This window comes from Oncorhynchus clarkii, chromosome 13 (assembly GCF_045791955.1).
Source record: "Oncorhynchus clarkii lewisi isolate Uvic-CL-2024 chromosome 13, UVic_Ocla_1.0, whole genome shotgun sequence".
NCBI classification, from domain to species: domain Eukaryota; kingdom Metazoa; phylum Chordata; class Actinopteri; order Salmoniformes; family Salmonidae; genus Oncorhynchus; species Oncorhynchus clarkii.
The window spans coordinates 44252702-44272798 of NC_092159.1; the positions used below are offsets into that span (position 1 = coordinate 44252702).

The 20097-nt window shown below is 42.5% G+C and overlaps 1 protein-coding gene across 9 annotated transcripts; it reads left to right on the forward strand.

The window, feature by feature from the left end:
• The first annotated feature begins 27 nt into the window (after nucleotides 1-27).
• On the forward strand, nucleotides 28-19945 carry LOC139364786 (chromobox protein homolog 8-like). 9 transcript variants are annotated; one of them, XM_071101878.1, is made up of 7 exons: nucleotides 248-589; nucleotides 1685-1728; nucleotides 3339-3456; nucleotides 4612-4677; nucleotides 4768-4834; nucleotides 17544-17874; nucleotides 17999-19945. In XM_071101878.1, the coding sequence occupies exons 6-7, from the start codon at nucleotides 17574-17576 to the stop codon at nucleotides 18673-18675; spliced, it is 978 nt and encodes a 325-aa protein (XP_070957979.1). In that variant the 5' UTR covers nucleotides 248-589; nucleotides 1685-1728; nucleotides 3339-3456; nucleotides 4612-4677; nucleotides 4768-4834; nucleotides 17544-17573; the 3' UTR covers nucleotides 18676-19945. The 9 variants fall into 9 exon arrangements, with proteins under 9 accessions (XP_070957975.1, XP_070957971.1, XP_070957972.1 ...); XM_071101877.1 differs by having other exon boundaries at nucleotides 17562-17874; XM_071101879.1 differs by lacking the exon at nucleotides 248-589 and adding an exon at nucleotides 1031-1094 and having other exon boundaries at nucleotides 17562-17874.
• Nucleotides 19946-20097: the final 152 nt, after the last annotated feature.

Below are 20097 nucleotides of genomic sequence, written 5' to 3' on the forward strand. Positions count from 1 at the left end.
TCCAATATAAAGTAGGTTTTTTCAGTTGACGAAATACCACGTGTGTCCACTTATATCAGTGCATTCGCAACAACCTAAACATTACGAAAGTTCTATTCTATCAAATAATCCTCACGTAGCAAATTAGCAAAAATTACTCAGTTCGTGATCCTATTTTCGTGGGACAGATTTTGGGCGAAGTAAACCCTCTCGCTTAGCCTCTTCTCTGTCCATTATTGGGGGCTCGGCGCATTGTACCAGAGTCAGAGGGAGCGCGCTTGACTAAAGCACGCGCCAGGCAGTGATGTGTCGCAGATTTTTAAAACTCAGAAAGATAACCTAAAATACCGCTCAACTATCTAATACGTGCATGTGAGTAAGTGACAAAGACTCCGATAATAGAAAAGGGTTGTAGAGTAGGCAAAAAGCTTGTTTTAGCCGCTGCAGGGAGTTTTGGGGATTTGGGGGGTATTTTTCTTGGAAAGAACGAGAAACATTTCGCGTTCCCTGTTTTGAGCGTGCGACAAGCAGCCTAGGAGCGATGGAACTGTCATCTATAGGCGAACAAGTGTTTGCAGTTGAATCAATAACCAAGAAGAGAGTCAGAAAGGTAAGCAATGTAGCCGTGCTTCCGAATAGAAATGTAGTCTACCTATCATTGGTGTCTTATGGTTTTAACAGCCAATGTACTACCTGTACTCTTACAGAGTATATATCAGCCATTACACAAAAGTATTGCTACGCACTTTCCGTAGTTTACGCTAGACATTAATATTGTCATTCTGCTCGGTGAAAGCTGCTAATTCTAACACGCAAAAAGTTTAAAATATATTTTCTCTGCACATAATGTTGCCTATAGGCTGCATAATTTTCAATAAAGAAATTGTGGAATCTTTTCGTTTTCCTTGGTTTGTGTATGTTGTATGTTCTGGATACAGACTACTACCTCAAGTAGTAAAATATAAAAGGGGTGTGTTTAGCAAAATCGGGTCTCATCGTGGGGTATCACTGGTGGGATTGTCCGCGCGGCCAATGTGTGTGAGCTACGCAGTTTATTTGTACGTTACGCCAACAGGAGGAGAACAGAGGACGGAAAGATGGATTGGGGTATCTGGGTGAAAAAAAACTGCTGTGTAATGTTACACCTCGCATGATCCATTCAATATTGTCCTATTATGTTGCTGTAGTATGATCATCACAATGAGCCTATGTTTTTGTTTTGTATGGTATGAATCTTACTATGCATTTACTTATGCTTTATTTTGTAAAGTTGGTTTGAAAATGGAAGATTATAATACAGTAATGTTTCATTCTATGTATTGAGTATGCTATACACGCACACCATACAATTATATTATCAATGGGTGGTCCAAAGCGGAGACCTTCGCTGTGCAGCACGTTGCGCAATACGAGTTGTTTACATGTAAAGTCCTACCTATTTCCATCGCTTTTTGACGCTCAAGAAAATTATTTTACATAAAACCCATCCATGTGCGATCACGTCATCACAATAGTAGAGTTCGAGGCCTTTACATTGACGTCATCTCGTACAATCTCCATTTGAAAATAAAATTACCCCAATGAGCTCGACACCGACCCTTTAAAGCGACAGTCATCTTTTTATTCTCCTTGAACTACCGTACAAAGAGTACTAATTGTGTTATTTGCTCTCTTGCTAAATGTGCCTTTCTCTTTTGCTTCTTAGGGTAATGTGGAATACTTATTGAAGTGGCAGGGATGGCCACCAAAGTAAGTACTCTTCTTATTCTTATTGCAATACAAATCTGTATGAGTCATGTATGTATGACCTGGGTACATATAGTGCCTTCAGAAATGATTTCCACCCATTGACGTTTTCCATATTTTGTTGTGTTACAGCCTGAATTTAATATTGATTAAATGTAGATTTGTTTGGTCACTGGCCTACACACAATACCCCATAATGTCAAAGTAGAATGATATTTTTTGAAATATTTACAAATGAATTACAAATGAAAAGCAGAAATGTCTTGTGTCAATAAGTATTCAACCCTTTTGTTATGGTAAGCCTAAATAAGTTAAGGAGTAAACATTTGCTTAACAAGTCCCATAATAAGTTGCTTGGACTCACTCTGTGTGCAATAATAGTGTTGAACATGATTTTTTTATGACTACCTCATCTTTGTATCCTACACATACATACTGTAAGGTCCCTCAGTTGAGCAGTGAATGTCAAACACATTAAACCACAAAGACCAGGAAGGTTTTCCAATGCCTCGCCAAGAGGCCTATTGGTAGATGGGTAAAACAAAATGTAGGTGTCCTTCCTAACTCAGTTGCTGGAGAGTAAGGAAATCGCTGGGTGATTTCACCATGATGCCAATGGTGACTTTAAAACATTTTAATGGGTGTGATAGGAGAAAACTAAGGATAGATCCACAACATTGTAGTTACTCCACAATACTAACCTAATTGACAGAGTGAAAAGAAGGAAGCCTGTACAGAGTAAAATACTGCAAACAAATGTGGAAAAGCAATTAACTTTTTGTCCGGAATACAAAATGTTATGTTTGGGGAAAATCCAATACAACACATTAATGAGTACCACTCTCCATATATCCAAACATAGAGGTGGCTGCATCATGTTATGTGTATGCTTGTAATCGTTAAGGACTGGGGAGTTTTTCAGGATTAAAAAATAAACGGAATGGAGCTAAGCACATGCAAAATCCTAGAGGAAAACCTGGTTCAGTCTGCTTTCCACTAGACACTGGGAGATGAATTCACCTTTCAGCAAGACAATAACCTAAAACACAAGGCCAAATCTACACTGGAGTTGCTTACCAAGAAGACGGTGAGTGGCAGAGTTACAGTTGTGACTTAAATCTATAGCAAGATCTGAAAATGGTTGTCTAGCAATGATCAACAACCAATTTGACAGAACTTGAAGAATTTTGAAAACAATAATGTGCAAATTCTTCACAATCCAGGTGTGGAAAGCTCTTAGAGACTTACCCAGAAAGAATCACAGCTGAAATCGATGCAAAAGCTGATTCTAACATGTATTGAATCCGGGGGTTGAATACTTATGTAAATGAGATATTTCTGTAGTTAATTTTCAATAAATTGGCAAAATGTCTAAAACATGTTTTCACTTTGTCATTGTGGGGTATTGTGTGTAGATGGGTGAGAAAATATGTTTAATCCGTTTTGAATTCAGGCTGTAACACAACAAAATGTGGAATAAGTCAACGGGTGTGAATACTTTCTGAAGGCACTGTAATGTTCCCTCTGCTTCTGATGTCTTAGTAAAAACCTCATATCATTGGTTAAAGTGCCTCTTATATTTAACACCCCTAATTCCGATTTCCTTAATCAAGGAAGTACACTGACAGGAGAACTGGCAACCACCGTACGCCATTTGGTGCATTTTCGTAATGTGAAGAGTCCGTCCAGATCCAGCGTTAATCCGATTCCGCACGCATCTAAAACTGAAGGGTACCCTTGTTTACCAACACTTTCAATAGAAATAGAGGGGTATACTACGACGCTAGCTAGATCTACTCAGGATTTTCTAAAGCTAGCTAGCTTCACTAAGCTTCATATTCCAGCTCAGGCTTCATCCATGTTACGACCATGCACTTAGATTCTTCAGCTGCCGCTAACTCCAGCCAGGTTTGTAACTGCGCTTGCATGTCGCACATGGCTAGTCGAATGCAGAAATCTTCATTGATAAAATGCTGAAACAGCAATCCATCAGCAAGTCTGTGCCACATTTTAGGTTTTTGCTGAAATGAAATAACTTATCCTGCAAATTCAGCAGGCTAGGGTGTGAAATGGGTTATTAGAAGTGGTGTCTTCTTATTACACAATTGTTAAGGCTGTCTTTGTGTGCACGAGCACCTCCCCCCCCCCCACACCTATCGATAAAATTATTGTATTAAGTCAGACGAAAATTGTACTGTTTGTGATGTTTCAAATTCTCACTACACATTAGTAAATGTGTAGTGAGATACTGTAGGGTATTTGAATATTATTAACAATAAAATATTTAACCAGCCGTCTTAAGTGGTTTCAAAGAATGAAGGGGATGATGACGCGCTTTTTGCGAGAGGGAGGGGATCTGATTTGATTGGTCCTCAACTCTCAGCTCAAGCACTTCATTTAGGATAAAGTGAATTTAGCCTGCCCCAGAGCAGGTTAGAGCTAAAGTATTTGTTGCCATATAAATTTACCTGGCTAAAAGGTGAGCCACCTTCGTGTCAACAGTTATCCAGAGTTGAACTCAGAATTGACCAAAGTTAGCTCGCTAACTCCTCTATCCCGCTACGTAGTATACCCCTCAGGAGTCAAGACAAGTGGGAAAAACATAACAAATTCCAGAACGACTCACTTGCGCAATAGAGGTTGACATTTAAAAGTGTCTGGTGATTAATTTGGTGTATTTGTAATGATATCTATTGACAATTTACAATCTGCCAGGGTTTTAAAAGGTAAGGTATAACCGCTTGCAGTCTCTATACATAAATTAATTGAAAGTTCCCATATGATTCTATAACAACTCCTGTCATTGTACCTCCTTGCCTTATTCAAGGGGATCATGCCATGATGATCCTGCATAAACAGTGCTTATAGAGTGTGATTGTTTTACAGGTACAGCACCTGGGAACCAGAGGACCACATACTGGACCCACGCCTGGTGCTGGCTTATGAAGAGAAGTGAGTACTACTGAGAGTGCTGTTAGTATGAATACTGCATACTACTTCTTCTCTAGCCATTGCAATTTCATATTCTCTGTGTCTTATCAGGGAGGAGAAGGACCGAGCCCTGGCATACCGCAGGAAAGGACTCAGACCACGGAGACTCGTCTTGCGGGTACAGCGCTTACCTTTCTCCTTGTTCAGAACATCCACTTTCTTAACTTTCTTAATGTCCCTTACATTAACATAACAATTACACAAATGACAATACTTAATAGTATATTAAGTTATCTTAAGCCTGCATCACACGAAGCAATTTATGTGTCATCTCAAGCAACTTTGCTGATACATGAAGCAATTCAAACGCAATTGAAATTGCATGCAACGTCCAATCTTGTGAAACATCACGGTTACATAAATTATTTGATAATCCAAATGTTTGCTAATTGTAACAACATCAATATACAGTGCATTCTGAAAGCATTCAGATCCCTTGACTTTTTCAACATTTTGTTACGTCACAACCTTATTCTAAAATGGATGAAATAAAAACATTTCCTAATCAATCTACACAAATACCCCATAATGACAAAGCGAAAACAGGTTTTTAGAAATGTTTGCAAATGTATTAAAAATAAAAAACAGATACCTTATTTACCTAAGTATTCAGAACCTTTGCTATGAGACTAGACATTTTGCTCAGGTGCATCCTAATTCCATTGATCATCTGTGAGATGTTTCTACAACTTGATTGGAGTCCACTTGTGGTAAATTCAATTGATTGGATATGATTTGGAAAGGCACACACCTGTCTATATGAGTACCCACAGTTGACAGTGCATGTCAGAGAAATATCCAAGCCATGAGGTCAAAGGAATTGTCCATTGAACTCAAAGACAGGATTGTGTCGAGGCACAGTTCTGGGGAAGGGTACACAAAAAAATGTCTGCAGCATTCAAGGTCCCCAAGAACAGTGGCTTCCATTATTCTTAAATGGAAGAAGTTTGGAACCACCAAGACTCTTCCTAGAGCTGGCCGCCTGGCCAAACTGAGCAATCGGGGGAGAAGGACCTTGGTCAGGGAGGTGACCAAGAAGCCGATGGTCACTCTGACAGAGCTCCAGAGTTCCTCTGTGGAGATGGGAGAACCTTCCAGAAGGACAACCATCTCTGCAGCACTCTTCCAATCAGGCGTTTATGGTAGAGTGGCCAGATGGAAGCCACTACTCAGAAAATAGCTGTGCAGCGATGCTCTCCATCCAACCTGACAGAGCTTGAGAGGATCTGCAGAGAAGAATGGGAGAAACTCCCCAAATATAGGTGTGCCAAACTTGTAGCATCATACCCAAGAAGACTCGAGGCTGTAATCGCTGCCAAAGGTGCTTCAACAAAGTACTGAGTAAAGGGTCTGAATACTTATGTAGATGTGATATTTCCAAAAACCTGTTTTCTTCTTAGCCATTATGACGTATTGTGTGTAGATTGATGAGGGGAAAAAAACAAGTTAATCAATTTTAGAATAACGCTGTAACGTAATAAATGTGGAAAAAGTCAAGAAGTCTGAATACTTTCTGTATTTACTGTATATTTACAGCACTCTTTTCCCCAATTAAAACGAAATGTGCAACTTTGATTCAAAGTCTCTGAGGTGACCAGGACATGAGTGTGTCCTAATAGGGTGAGGAGACAAAGTAGCCTGTGGTGGTTGGAGTTCTGGGGCCTGACCAGCTTGCACAATATCCTTCCTGTATGACTGGCGGGTATTGGGGCTGTGGGGGGATCAGTTTCCATTTCTACAGTTCAGTATAGGCAGTCAGCAAATGCAGCTTGTATGCCAATGAGACCCATTGACTAACTGGACATAGCACAGCTCCAGACACATATACATTTGATCCATGGGCATTGATGGACAGTTGGTGGGTTGCAGAGGAAGTGGAGCTGATTAAGCATGGTGCACAAAGACCACTATCTCAGTCAATCCCCAGCCACCATACACGATCACATACAGCAAGTTTTACCATCCAGGGGTGCCTCTTGTTTGCCATAAATGGCATATTTCCTTTATAGGTACAGTTAAAGTCTGAGGTTTACATACACTTAGGTTGGAGTCATTAAAACTCGTTTTTCAACCACTCCACAGATTTATTGTTTAACAAACTATAGTTTTGGCAAGTCAGTTAGGACATCTACTTTGTGCATGACACAAGTCATTTTTCCAACAATTGTTTACAGACAGATTATTTCACATATAATTCACTGTATCACAATTCCAGTGAGTCAGAAGTTTACATACACTAGGGCCTCCCGGGTGGCGCAGTGGTTAAGGGCGCTGTACTGCAGCGCCAGCTGTGCCATCAGAGTCCCTGGGTTCGTGCCCAGGCTCTGTCGTAACCGGCCGCGACCGGGAGGTCCGTGGGGCGACGCACGATTGGCCTAGCGTCGCCCGGGTTAGGGAGGGCTTGGTCGGTAGGGGTGTCCTTGTCTCATCGCGCACCTGTGGCGGGCTGGGCGCAGTGTGCGCTTCCGGGTTGGATGCGCGCTGTGTTAAGAAGCAGTGCGGCTTGGTTGGGTTGTGTATCGGAGGACGCATGGCTTTCAACCTTCGTCTCTCCCGAGCCCGTACGGGAGTTGTAGCGATGAGACAAGATAGTAGCTACTACAACAATTGGATACCACGAAATTGGGGAGAAAAAGGGGTAAAAAAAAAAAGAAGTTTACATACACTAAGTTGACTGTGCCTTTAAACAGCTTGGAAAATTCCCGAAAATGATGTCAACCAAGCTACTGATAGGCTAATTGACATAATTTGAGTAAATTGGAGGTGTATTTATTTCAAGGCCTACCTTCAAACTCAGTGCCTTGACATCATGGGAAAATCAAAAGAAATCAGCCAAGACCTCAGAAAAAAAATTGTAGACCTCCGCTCAGCAATGAAGAAGCCACTGCTCCCAAACTGCCATAAAAAAGCCAGTTTGCAACTGCACATGGGGACAAAGATCGTACTTTTTGGAGAAATGTCCTCTGGTCTGATGAAACAAAAATAGAACTGTTTGGCCATAATGACCATCGTTATGTTTGGAGGAAAAAGGGGTTCATCCTTGGGAGCAATTTCCAAATGCATGTTCATCTGTACAAACAATAGTACGCAAGTAAACACCATGGGACCACGCAGCCGTCATACCGCTCAGGAAGGAGACGCATTCTGTCTCCTAGAGATGAACATACTTTGGTGCGAAAAGTACAAATCAATCCTAGAACAACAGCAAAGGACCTTGTGAAGATGCTGGAGGAAACAGGTACAAAGGTATTTATATCCACAGTAAAACGAGTCCTATATCGACATAACCTGAAACGCCGCTCAGCAATGAAGAAGCCACTGCTCCAAAACTGCCATAAAAAAAGCCAGTTTGCAACTGCACATGGGGACAAAGATCGCACTTTTTGGAGAAATGTCCTCTGGTCTGATGAAACAAAAATAGAACTGTTTGGCCATAATGACCATCGTTATGTTTGGAGGAAAAAGGGGGAGGCTTGCAAGCCGAAGAACACCATCCCAACCGTGAAGCACGGGGATGGCAGCATCATGTTGTGGGGGTGCTTTGCTGCAGGAGGGACTGGTGCCCGTCACAAAGTAGATAACATCATGAGGCAGAAAAATGATGTGGATATATTGAAGCAACATCTCAAGACATCAGTCAGGAAGTTTAAGCTTGGTCGCAAATGGGTCTTCCAAATGGACAATGACCCCAAGCATACTTCCAAAGTTGTGGCAAAGTGGCTTAAGGACAACGAAGTCAAGGTGTTGGAGTGGCCATCATAAAGCCCTGACCTCAATCCTATCGAAACTTTGTGGGCAGAACTGAAAAAAGAAGGCCTAAAAACCTGACTCAGTTACACCAGCTCTGTCAGGAGGAATGGGTCAAAATTCACCCAACTTATTGTGGGAAGCTTGTGGAAGGCTACCCGAAACGTTTGACCCAAGTTAAACAATTTAAAAGACAATGCTACCGAACACTAAGTGTATGTAAACTTCTGACCCACTGGGAATGCAATGAAATAAATAAAAGCTGAAATAAATCATTCCCTCTACTATTATTCTGACATTTCACATTTTAAAAATAAAGTGGTGATCCTAACTGACCTAAGACAGATCATTTTTACTAGGATTACATGTCAGGAATTGTGAAAAACTGAGTTTAAAGGTATTTGGCTAAGGTGTATGTATACTTCTGACTTCAACTGCATGTTGGAATTACTGCACAGTTTTCCAGACCAATGCATATGTCACCCCAGCATGAGAGCTCATTCTTTACAATGCAGCCCATTTCAGGTGTCACATGGGCTGACCAGCCATGGTTGGTAGCCTAATATGTATGAGGGCAATGCACGCCATCAATTTCCAGACAGCATGTTGGCTGTTGAATGGCCTCCTGACATGTGGCAGTCCAGTTCCATGGTGTCTCTGTCTCTAGTAACTGCCTGAGGAGAGGACTGGTGGTGGAGTGGGCCTATCACTGCAATTCCTATGACATGCCCACTAAGTTGATGGCATTTCTTGTCAATGAGTGTCAGATTGTGTTGGTTTATTGTAGTGAACACCTGCCTTATGCGCTTGTCATGTGTGGTTGTATTCTCCCCATACACCATAATGTCACCAAGTCAACATATACGGCAACTCCCGGGCAGACATGATCTGGACGAAGCAATGTGCCAGCTCACCCTGAACAGTATAAGAGTGCACAGGAAAGATCCCAATGTGCATCACAAATGCAGTGAGCCAGAGGAAGGTCATGTTCTATTCAGGCAGACGTATTGTACTAGCAATGAATCAAAGCTCACTTCTACATGATAAGGATGTGACTTAAGAGCCCAATCCTGGAGGTGCAAGTTATAGTACAGTGAGGAGTCCAGGGTTGGATGATTCTCTTTCCTTTCATTGGAGCCTCCCAGTTGCCTCATTGACACTCATAGGCTTGTGGTGTTGCCATCCCAAGCAGTCTGCTGCCTTTTTATACAGTGGCTTAAGAAAGTATTCATACCCCTTGACTTATTCAACATTTAGTTGTGTTACAACCTGAATTCAAAATGGATTAAATATATATTTTTTCTCTCACATATCTACACACACTACCCCATAATGACAATGTGAAAACATTTTTTTTGAAATTGTTGCAAATATATTGGGGGAAAAATACAGAAATATCTCATTTACATAAGTATTGACACAGTCAATACATGTTAGAATCTCTTTTGGCTGTGATTACAGCTGTGAGTCTTTAAGAGCTTTGCACACCTGGATTAGCACATTTTTATTTTTTTTAGTTCTTCAAGCTCTGTCAAGTTGGTTGTTGAATAATGCTAGACAGCCATTTTCAAGTTTTGCCATAGATTTTCAAGCCGATTTAAGACAAAACTGTAACTATGCCACTGAGGAACATTCAGTGTTTTATTGGTAAGCAAGTCCAGTGTATATTTGGCTGTGTGTTTTAGGTTATTCTCCTGCTGAAAGGTGCATTTGTCTCCCAGTGTCTATTGGAAAGTAGACTGGACATAAAGTAAATTTCATTGCCCAAAATTTTGCAGGGTTACTTTAGTGCCTTATTGCAAATGTTTTGGAATATTTGGGTTGTACTACAACCCTGGTTTTATGAATGAAGAACGAGAGTTCTGACTTTGCTATAAGCTGTCACTAGACAGCACCACTGAATAATTTTCTGCTTTTAAACCAAGTCCTGTCTTGGCCCTAGCAGGCAGTGATTGGCGAAGAGTGAGACAACTATTTTCACAGTTTATCAGGAAACCCAGATTATGGACATGATTTATCACTATCCTGGTGTGTGTCTCGACCAATTCTCTCGACTTCGCTATTATAAGACAGTCGTCTAGATAGCACAATATCCGTATCCTGTCTGTCTGACTACTTTGAATAGACAGCGGTGTGTTAACATGCGAAAAGGTAGTTTTCGTAATGATTTGTTCAACACCCTCAAATCTAAGATCAGTCTCATGCCACTGCCTTTCTTTGGCACTCGAAAATATCTGATAATGACCCGTGTTTTTGTCTGCTTCCATAACTGGGCGAATAGCTCCTTTTCTTCCAAGGGAGGTTATTTCCTGTTCTAGAATAGGGGCCACTTGAGCTGAAACTGTCGTGGGTGTGACACCAGCGAACTGCAACGCGTAACCCTTCCAAATTGTATTCAGTACACAAGGGGGAGCTGCGCATGCATGTTTCCATACACTCAGTCTGCTGGACAGGTCTGCTCTTTCTATTAGAGAGGGCAGGGCTGTCATTTGATTTTGAATAGCTAACTGGGCTACAGGCAGAGGCTGCTGTGCAGTTTGACGATTTATATTTTTGATAAGCCCGAAGAGCCCAGATACTGCGACAGGAGCATTTAACAGCACGTTCTTCTCCCTTTCTGACATTTGGGTGAGGTTGAGCCACAAGTGACGGTGTACCACGACCGAGAATCCCATGATTCTGCCCGTGTCCTGGGCAGCACACCTTGTCATGTGTAGAGCGAAGTCTGTCGCCTTCCTGAGCTCAACGTACATCTCTGCAGTAGCCTGCTGTTCCCTGTCCCGGGCCTGGTAGGCCTGGACGATGGCCATGGTGTTTAACATGGCTGCTGACTTGGCCGGCTGCCTTGTAAGACTGGATGATAGCTGCGGCTTCACTGCCGCAGAGACTGCTGAGAGGTGTGAGGCTATGGTTTCTTTGAGCAGGGGCATGGATATATATCCCAGCTGAGGCTCTGTGTTGAAGCTCTGGTTGGGAGAGCTTGTCTGTTGTGGCTTCTCCCAGGATTGCCTCACCTCATTCCTGACATCTGAGAACAGGGGGAGGGGTCTAGGGCGGGGCTGGCTATCATGCCAGAGACTGGGTGACTGACGGTGGGAAGTAAGCCCCTGCCAGTATGGTTTCAGGGGCTGGTTGTGGATCTGGCCAAGACAGGCCTAGCTTAGTCACAGCCCTGCCCAGGACCTCCATGAACTCCTTGTTGTAAGGGTCCTTGTCAGAGATCGTCACCCTCACTCTGAGCCCTTTCATCTGAGCCAGGATCTCCATAGGCGTCCCACTGACTGGCATAGAAGTCTCTCAGCTCCCGGTGTGCTGCGTCCTCGAAATAAGCAGCAGGTTGGGGAAGGGCAGAGGTGTGGAGGCTCTGTCGAGTATTGGAGAGCTGCTCCTCACCCACTCGTCCGTAGGCTCCCGGGAGCTGGGTGGTGGAGGGAAGGCAGGGGAACCCCGGAGCAGTGGATACAGAAGAAGGGGTCCGTAAGAGCCACCTCCGTGCTCTGTTCCAAGCCATTGGGCGTAGTCTCTGTGACCGTCCCTCCCCGACATGTGTGCCTTGCACTTGAATTACTATTTTATCCTGGCAGAGAACGTCATCTCGGCCTAAGGAGAAAAATCATTCAAACTCAGAAAAACCTAATGGAATCCGTCTGGTACCTTTACTCAAAGCTTATGAACACTCTTTGAGTGTGATTGGGGAGGCGATTATTAAATAATGACCCCAGAATCTTTGGTCTCCTGCAAGTGTGACGCATTAGCTAGCTAGCTAGAAGGACCACTAGCTAAGAGTGGCTAGCAAGCTAGCTGACTCAGGCTACTAAACGGACCGATGTTGAAGGAATCTAAAGAAAATAACAAAATATACAGTACCAGTCAAAAGTTTGAACACACCGACTCATTCAAGGGTTTTTCATTGTAGAATAATAGTGAAGACATCAAACTATGAAATAACACATATGGAATCATGTAGTAACCAAAAAAGTGTTTAACAAATCAAAATATATTTTTGATTCTTAAAAGTAGCCACCCTTTGCCTTGATGACAGCTTTGCACACTCTTGGCATTCTCTCCACCAGCTTCACCTGGAATGCTTTTCCAACAGTCTTGAAGGAGGTCCCACATATGCTGAGCACTTGTTGGCTGCTTTTCCGTCACTCTGCAGTCCAACTCATCCCAAACCATCTCAATTGGGTTGAGGTCGGGTAATTGTGGAGGCCAGGTCATCTGATGCAGCTCTCCATCACTCTCCTTCTTGGTCAAATAGCTCTTACACAGTCTAGAGGTGTGTTGGGTCATAGTCCTGTTGAAAAACAAATGATAGTCCCACTAAGCGCAAACCAGATGGGATGGTGTATCGCTGCAGAATGCTGTGATAGCCATGCTGGTTAAGTGTGCCTTGAATTCTAAATAAATCACAGACAGTGTCACCAGCAAAGCACCATCACACCACCTCCTCCATGCTTCACAGTGGGCACCACACATGCGGAGATCATCCATTCACCTACTCTGCATCTCACAAAGCCACAGCAATTGGAACAAAAATCTCTAATTTGTACTCATCAGTCCAAAGGACAGATTTCCACTGGTCTAATGTCCATTGCTAGTGATTTTTGACCCAAAATATTCTCTTCTTCTTATTGGTGTCCTTTAGTAGTGGTTTCTTTGCAGCAATTCACAGACGAAGGCCTGATTCAAGCAGTCTCTTCTGAGCAGTTGATGTTGAGATGTGTCTGTTATTTGAATCATTTATTTGGGCTGCCATCTGAGGTGCAGTTAACTCTAATGAACTTATCCTCTGCAGCAGAGGTAACTCTGGGTCTTCCTTTTGTGTGGCGGTCCTCATGAGATCCAGTTTCATCATAGCACTTGATGGTTTTTGCAATTACACTTGAAGAAACTTTCAAAGTTCTTGAAATTGTCTGCATTGACTGACCTTCATGTCTTAAAGTAATGATGGACTGTCATTTCTGCTTGCTTATTTGAGCTGTTCTTGACATAAAAGAGACTGACTTTTAGCAAATAGGGCTATCTTATGTATACCACCCTACCTTGTCACAACACAACTGATTGGAACGAAATTCCATAAATTAACTTTTAACAAGGCACACCTGTTAATTTAAATGCATTCCCGGTGACTACCTCATGAAGCTGGTTGAGAGAATGCCCTGAGTGTGCAAAGATGTCATCAAGGCAAATAGTGGCTACTTTGAAGAATCTCAAATATATTTTAATTTGTTTAACACTTTTTTGTTTACTATATGATTCCATATGAGTAGGTGTGTCCAAACTTTTGACTGGTACTGTATGTTTTTTGCCGCTCGGTCGAAGTTGTAGGCCGTCTGAAATTGAGCAGTTTAGACGAAAAATAAGTATAGATGAATTTACAGATGATACGAATGGTGGCTTTGATAAACAGCAGTTGCTGAATAAGGCAAGAGTAACACTCTCCGGCAGGGCAGTGCGTATTTTACCCTCTGGGAAGGGGCCAATCACTGCCTGCAGTGGCCAAGACGGGACTTGGGTGGTTTCATAGTTTAAAATTATTATTTTTGTCTTACTACTTATAGCATAGTAAGAACTCGATTTCAAGATTAAGTAAAACTCAAACTGTTTTAAAGTCACCATTGGCCTCATGGTGAAATCCCTGAGTGGTTTCCTTCCTCTTCGGCAACTGAGTTAGGAAGGACTACTCTATATTTGTAGTGACTCGGTGTGATGAAACACCATCCATGATTTTTACCCATCTACCAATAGGTGCCCTTCTTTGCGAGGCATTGGAAAACTTCAATGGTCTTTGTGGATGAATGTGTTTGAAAATGGATTTGGAGTCAAATGTCCTAATGTTTTTTTTTGTATGTAGGGCAGACAATTGACTGCTCATATTCCAAATTTGAGCAATATCAGAGCTTGCAATATTGGGTTAAATAAGCTTGTGGCCCACCATCCCTCCAGCCAGGCATTATTCTGTCCTGTTTGAGTTTTGGGGGTGTGTCCCAACATCTATAAATTTAACTACTTTTGCAGTAAAATATTTTTACACAACCATCCATTTCATATACAGTGCCTTCAAAAAGTATTCAGACCCCTTGACTTTTTCCACATTTTGTTAGGTTACAGCCTTTTTCTAAAATTGATTAAACCGTTTTTTCCATCTCATCAATCTACACACATTACCCCATAATGACAAAGCAAAAATGTTTTTTTAGACATTTTTGCTAATAAAAAAAATAGTATTCAGACCCTGTACTCAGTACTTTGTTGAAGCACCTTTGGCAGCGATTCGTCTTGGATATGACGCTACAAGCTTGGCACACCTGTATTTCTGGTTCACCAACTACTTCTCAGACAAAGTTCAGTGTGTCAAATCGGAGGGCCTGTTGTCCGGACCTCTGGCCGTCTCTATGGGGGTGCCACGGGATTCAATTCTCGGGTCGACTCTTTTCTCTGAAAACATCAATGATGTCGCTCTTACTGTTGGTGATTCTCTGATCCACTTCCATGCAGATGACACCATTCTGTATACTTCTGGCCCTTTGGACACTGTGTTAACAAACCTCCAGATGAGTTTCAATGCCATACAACTCTCCTTCCGTGGCCTTCAACTGCTCTTAAATGCAAGTAAAACTAAATGCATGCTCTTCAACCGATCGCTGCCAGCAACTGCCCGCCCGTCTAGCATCTCTACTCTGGACGGATCTGACTTAGAATATGTGGACAACTACAAATACCTAGGTGTCTGGTTAGACTGTAAACTCTCCTCAAGCATCTAGAATTAGCTTCCTATTTCGCAAAACAAAGCATCCTTCACTCATGCTGCCAAACATACCCTTGTAAAACTGACTATCCTACCGATCCTTGACTTCGGAGATGTCATTTACAAAATAACCTCCAACACTCTACTCAGCAAATTGGATGCAGTCTATCACAGTGCCATCCATTTTGTCACCAAAGCCATATATACTACCCACCACTGCGACCTGTATGCTCTTGTTAGCTGGCCCTCGCTTCACATTTGTCGCCAAACCCACTGGCTCCAGGTCATCTATAAGTCTTTGCTAGGTAAAGCCCCACCTTATCTCACCTCACTGGTCACCATAGCCGCACGCACCCGTAGTATGCGCTCCAGCAGGTATATTTCACTGGTCACCCCCAAAGCCAACTCCTCCTTTGGCCACCTTTCCTTCCAGTTCTCTGCTGCCAATGATTGGACAAATTTTAAAAATCACTGAAGCTGGAGGCTCATATCCTCCTCACTAACTTTAAGCATCAGCTGTCAGAGCAGCTTACAGATCATTGCACCTGTACATAGCCCATCTGTAAATATCCCACCCAACTACCTCATCCCCATATTGTTTTAGTTTTTTTGCTCCTTTGCACCCCAGTATCTCTTCTTGCACATTCATCCTCTACTCATCTATCACTCCAGTGTTTAATTGCTATATTGTAATTATTTTGCCACTATGGCCTATTTATTGCCTTACCTCACTAATCTTACTTAATTTGCACACACTGTATATAGACTTTTCTATTGTGTTATTGACTGTACGTTTGTTTATTCCATGTGTAACTATGTGTTGTTTGTGTCACACTGCTTTGCTTTATCTTGGCCAGGTGTAAATGAGAACTTGCTCTCAGCTGGCCTACCTGGTTAAATAAAGGTGAGATTAAAAATTGAGGGAATTTCTCCCATTCTTCTCTGCAGATCCTCGCAAGCTCTGTCAGGTTGGATGGGGAGCGTCGCTACACAGCTATTTTCAGGTCTCTCCCGAGATGTTCGATCTGGTTCAAGTCCGGGCTCTGGCTGAGACATTGAGACTTGTCCCGAAGCCAATACTGGGTTGTTTTGGCTGTGTGTTTTAGGTCGTTGTCCTGTTGGAAGATGAACCTTCGCCCAAGTCTGAGGTTCCTGACCGCTCTGTTTTCATCGTGCTAGGTGTTGTCCAGATGTGACGCTTGGCATTCAGGCCAAATAGTTCAATCTTTGTTTCATCAGACCAGAGAATCTTGTTTCCCATGGTCTAAGACTCTTTAGGTGCCATTTGGCAAACTTCAAGTGGGCTGTCATGTGCCTTTTACTGTTGTCCTTCCGAAAGGTTCTCCCATCTCCACAGAGCAACTCTGGAGCTCTGTCAGAGTAACCATCGGCTTCTTGATCACCTCTCTGACCAAGGACCTTCTCCCCCGATTGCTCAGTTTGGCTGGGTTGCCAGCTCTAGAAAGAGTCTTGGTGGTTCTAAACTTCTTCCATTTAAGAAGAATGGAGGCCACTGTGTTCTTGGGGACCTTTGGTACCCTTCCCCAGATCTGTTGCTCGACACAACCCTGTCTCGGAGTTCTATGGACAATTCCTTCGACCTCATGGCTTGGTTTTTGCTCTGACATGCACTGTCAACTGTGGGACCTTTTATATAGACAGGTGTGTGCCTTTCCAAATCATGTCAAATCAATTGAATTTACCACAGGTGGACTCCAATGATGTTGCAGAAACATCTCATGGATGATCAATGGAAACAGGATGCACCTGAGCTCAATTTGGAGTCAGATAGCAAAGGGTCTGAATACTTATGTAAATAGGGTATTTCTGTTTTTATTTTTTGCAAACATTTCTAAAAACCTGTTTTCGCTTTGTCATTATTGGGTATTGTGTGTAGATTGCTGAGGATTTTCTTTCTTTAATCCATTTTAGAATAAGGCTGTAACAAAATGTGGAAGAAGTTAAGGGGTCTGAATACTTATCGAAGGAATTGTATGGAAGACCTTAGAGATATGGAAAAACATGGTTGTGCTTTGTTATACCTCGGGTAGCGGTATCTCAAAGACTAAAGCCCTTTTTGAAGATTGACCATTAGCGTACTGGGTCGGAGTTCCGAACGGAACGATATGACCACTCATGTAAACTTTTTTCTGCGCCCTGATTGGACATTGCATACAGTCAGTTGCGTGACATAGAAATCAATCCTATCTCTTGCGTTGCAACCATGTTGCAGGCAATTTAAGGGGTGACACACTGAGCATCACTGATGCCACTTTGTTGCAATCAACAGAAATTGCGTCCAGATTGCTACGTGTGACATCGGCTTTAGTCTTCTCTTCTCCTACAGAATATCTATGCCATGGACCTCCGTAGTGCACACAAAGTCCCAGATACCCCTCGTCTGCGCCTCTCCCTTACCCGCTCCATGGGTTCCGAGCTGGACCAGGGCAGTCTGCCATACAGGGCGGGGGAGGGAGGGAGCGTCTACCGCCGCCTGGCAAGACGCAAGAACAAGCAGAGGGTGTCCAAACCTGTGTCTGACAACAATTCCCTTCAACCACTGACCCGCATACAGGACCCCATGGAGCATGAATGGCAAGGCGCAGAGGAGAGACCGGAATCAGAGTTAACAACAGACACACGTGAAAACAGTCTATTCAGTTTGTTTTCTATCAAACATTTAATGAAACATTTGATCATCTATTTTTTTATCTCGGTTTGAAGGTCAGGATTGGTCCTATTCGTGGTATATTGATCTCATTTCCTGTGTCTTTCTCTCTTAAGGGCATAGCCGGTCAGAGTGCAGCTATCCCATGATGGAGCAGGAGGTGGAGTCGACGACTGACAGAGTGGAGAGTTGTGGTTCCACACTGGGCTCTGGAGATGAGACATTGGGGGGTGGGGCCTTGTTGAGGGTGACAGGGGCAGGGTACAGGTCAGAGGGTGGGACCTCTGAAACTGGACAGGAACAAATGGATAGGACTGATCAATCAGAGAGCTGTGTTTCTGCAGAGGGTCCAGAAGACCTTAACATTAGCAATAGGTTAGTGGACAGTGACACAGAAGTGGAATTGGGGACAGATACCTTGATTGACAGGGTAGAAAGGTTAGGCACAGCTAATGCTATTGAGAGGGTAGAGGGGTTGGTGACAGATTATTTTATTGACAGGGTAGAGGAGATGGGGACACATATTCTGATTGACAGGGATAGCACTTCAGTGGTGGATGTTGGAGATGAAACCATGGCTGATGGTTCAGTGGTCTGTACCGATGTTGAGGTTGCAGAGGAAGTGGTGGAGAATGACACAAAACAGCAAGGTGAAGAAGTTGTGACACAGTGTCCAGACAGTAGTGGCGCAGAAGTGAATCCTGGCAAAGTGATTGTGACCTATGTGACTATCAACTCTTTGACCGTAACTTTCAAAGAGGCTTTGGCAGCTGAAGGGTTTTTTAAGAGCTGAAGGACAGAGTTCTGAGAGAGGATTAGAGAACATGTGAGGTTATACATGAAATGCAGCCCATATGTTGAATTTACCACTTAGGAACATGTTTAGATAAACAACCACAATATAATTTGTCATTAAAGATGTTTACAAAGCCTATGAGAGTAAATTGATACCAATTACTAGGGTTTTGGAGAGGTATTGTACCTTAGAGAATTGGGTGGTAATTTTCACATTGTGTTTGGTTCTGGAAAGATGAGTAGTAAGAGAGGATGAGGGAGAGAGCAGTTGACTCCTGAATGTCATATTTATAACATTACTACTTCTCCAACTTCTCTTATTCCAGGAGGCTAATTTCGGTTGCTCTTTTTTCTAACGCTTTTGTATTAAGTCGTCCGTCTTCCTCAGTATTAACAGTAAGTTGTGCATGTCCCGTATGTCATGCACACCCTTGTCCTCCATTCGATTTGTTAGTTTGATTTCTATAACAAAGAAACGGAGAGAAGGAATGCCTGGAGGGATAGAAGTTTAAGCATTTCAAGATGAAGGCTGGCTGCGTTGAAGTATTGTTGTTTTTCTTTATTTTACTTCTCAAATTAAAAGAGCCTACCTGATTCTAGTTTTCTATTACCATTTGATAGTCCACCCCTCTCGCTAAGCCTTTGTGCATTTCTAAAGAGGGGATATCAGTTTACACCACTCATTCCCAAATGTGTTTTAAGTCTCATTTCAGTTAATCCTTTTTCTAACGCATTTGTATAAAGTCGACTGTCTTCCTCAGTGTTTACAGTAAGTTATGCATGTCCTGTCAATCACGCACAGCCTTGTCCTTCATTTCATTCGTTTATTTCTATGACAAAAATAGAAAGGAAAGAAGGAATTCCTGGAAGGATAGAAGTTCAGCATTCCAAGATGAAGGCTGGCTACGTTGAAGTATTGCTTTTACTTCCAGGTAAAACAAAAAGGCATATTCTTCTATTACCAATTGATAGTCCACCCCTCTCACTAAGCCTTTGTGCATTTCTGAAGAGGAGATATCAGCTTGCACATGTCCTACTGCAACAATGGTGTAAACTGAAGCAAATGTTCTCGGTTGTATTTATCGCATGTCACATGTAAAAGCTAAATTAAATGTCACGTGTTGAAAAATGTATCTTTGGTCACAATGACATGTCAAATGTCTTCTCTATACCATATGCCTAGAAATATATATAGTGTCAAATCTACTTGTGCTTGAGATTTATATAACCTCAACATTTTAGCATGGAATAAAACATGTTAGCAGTAACAGAAGTGTCCTCACTGGTCCATTTTAGTAGCTTTTTTGGAAATGCATGTGCAGCAACTTGTGCATCCTTTTACCACCACTAGGGGTCAGTCACCTCAGGGAACCATGTACTTAGGTCGATCCACCCCAACCCCCCAAAAATAAAAAATAAA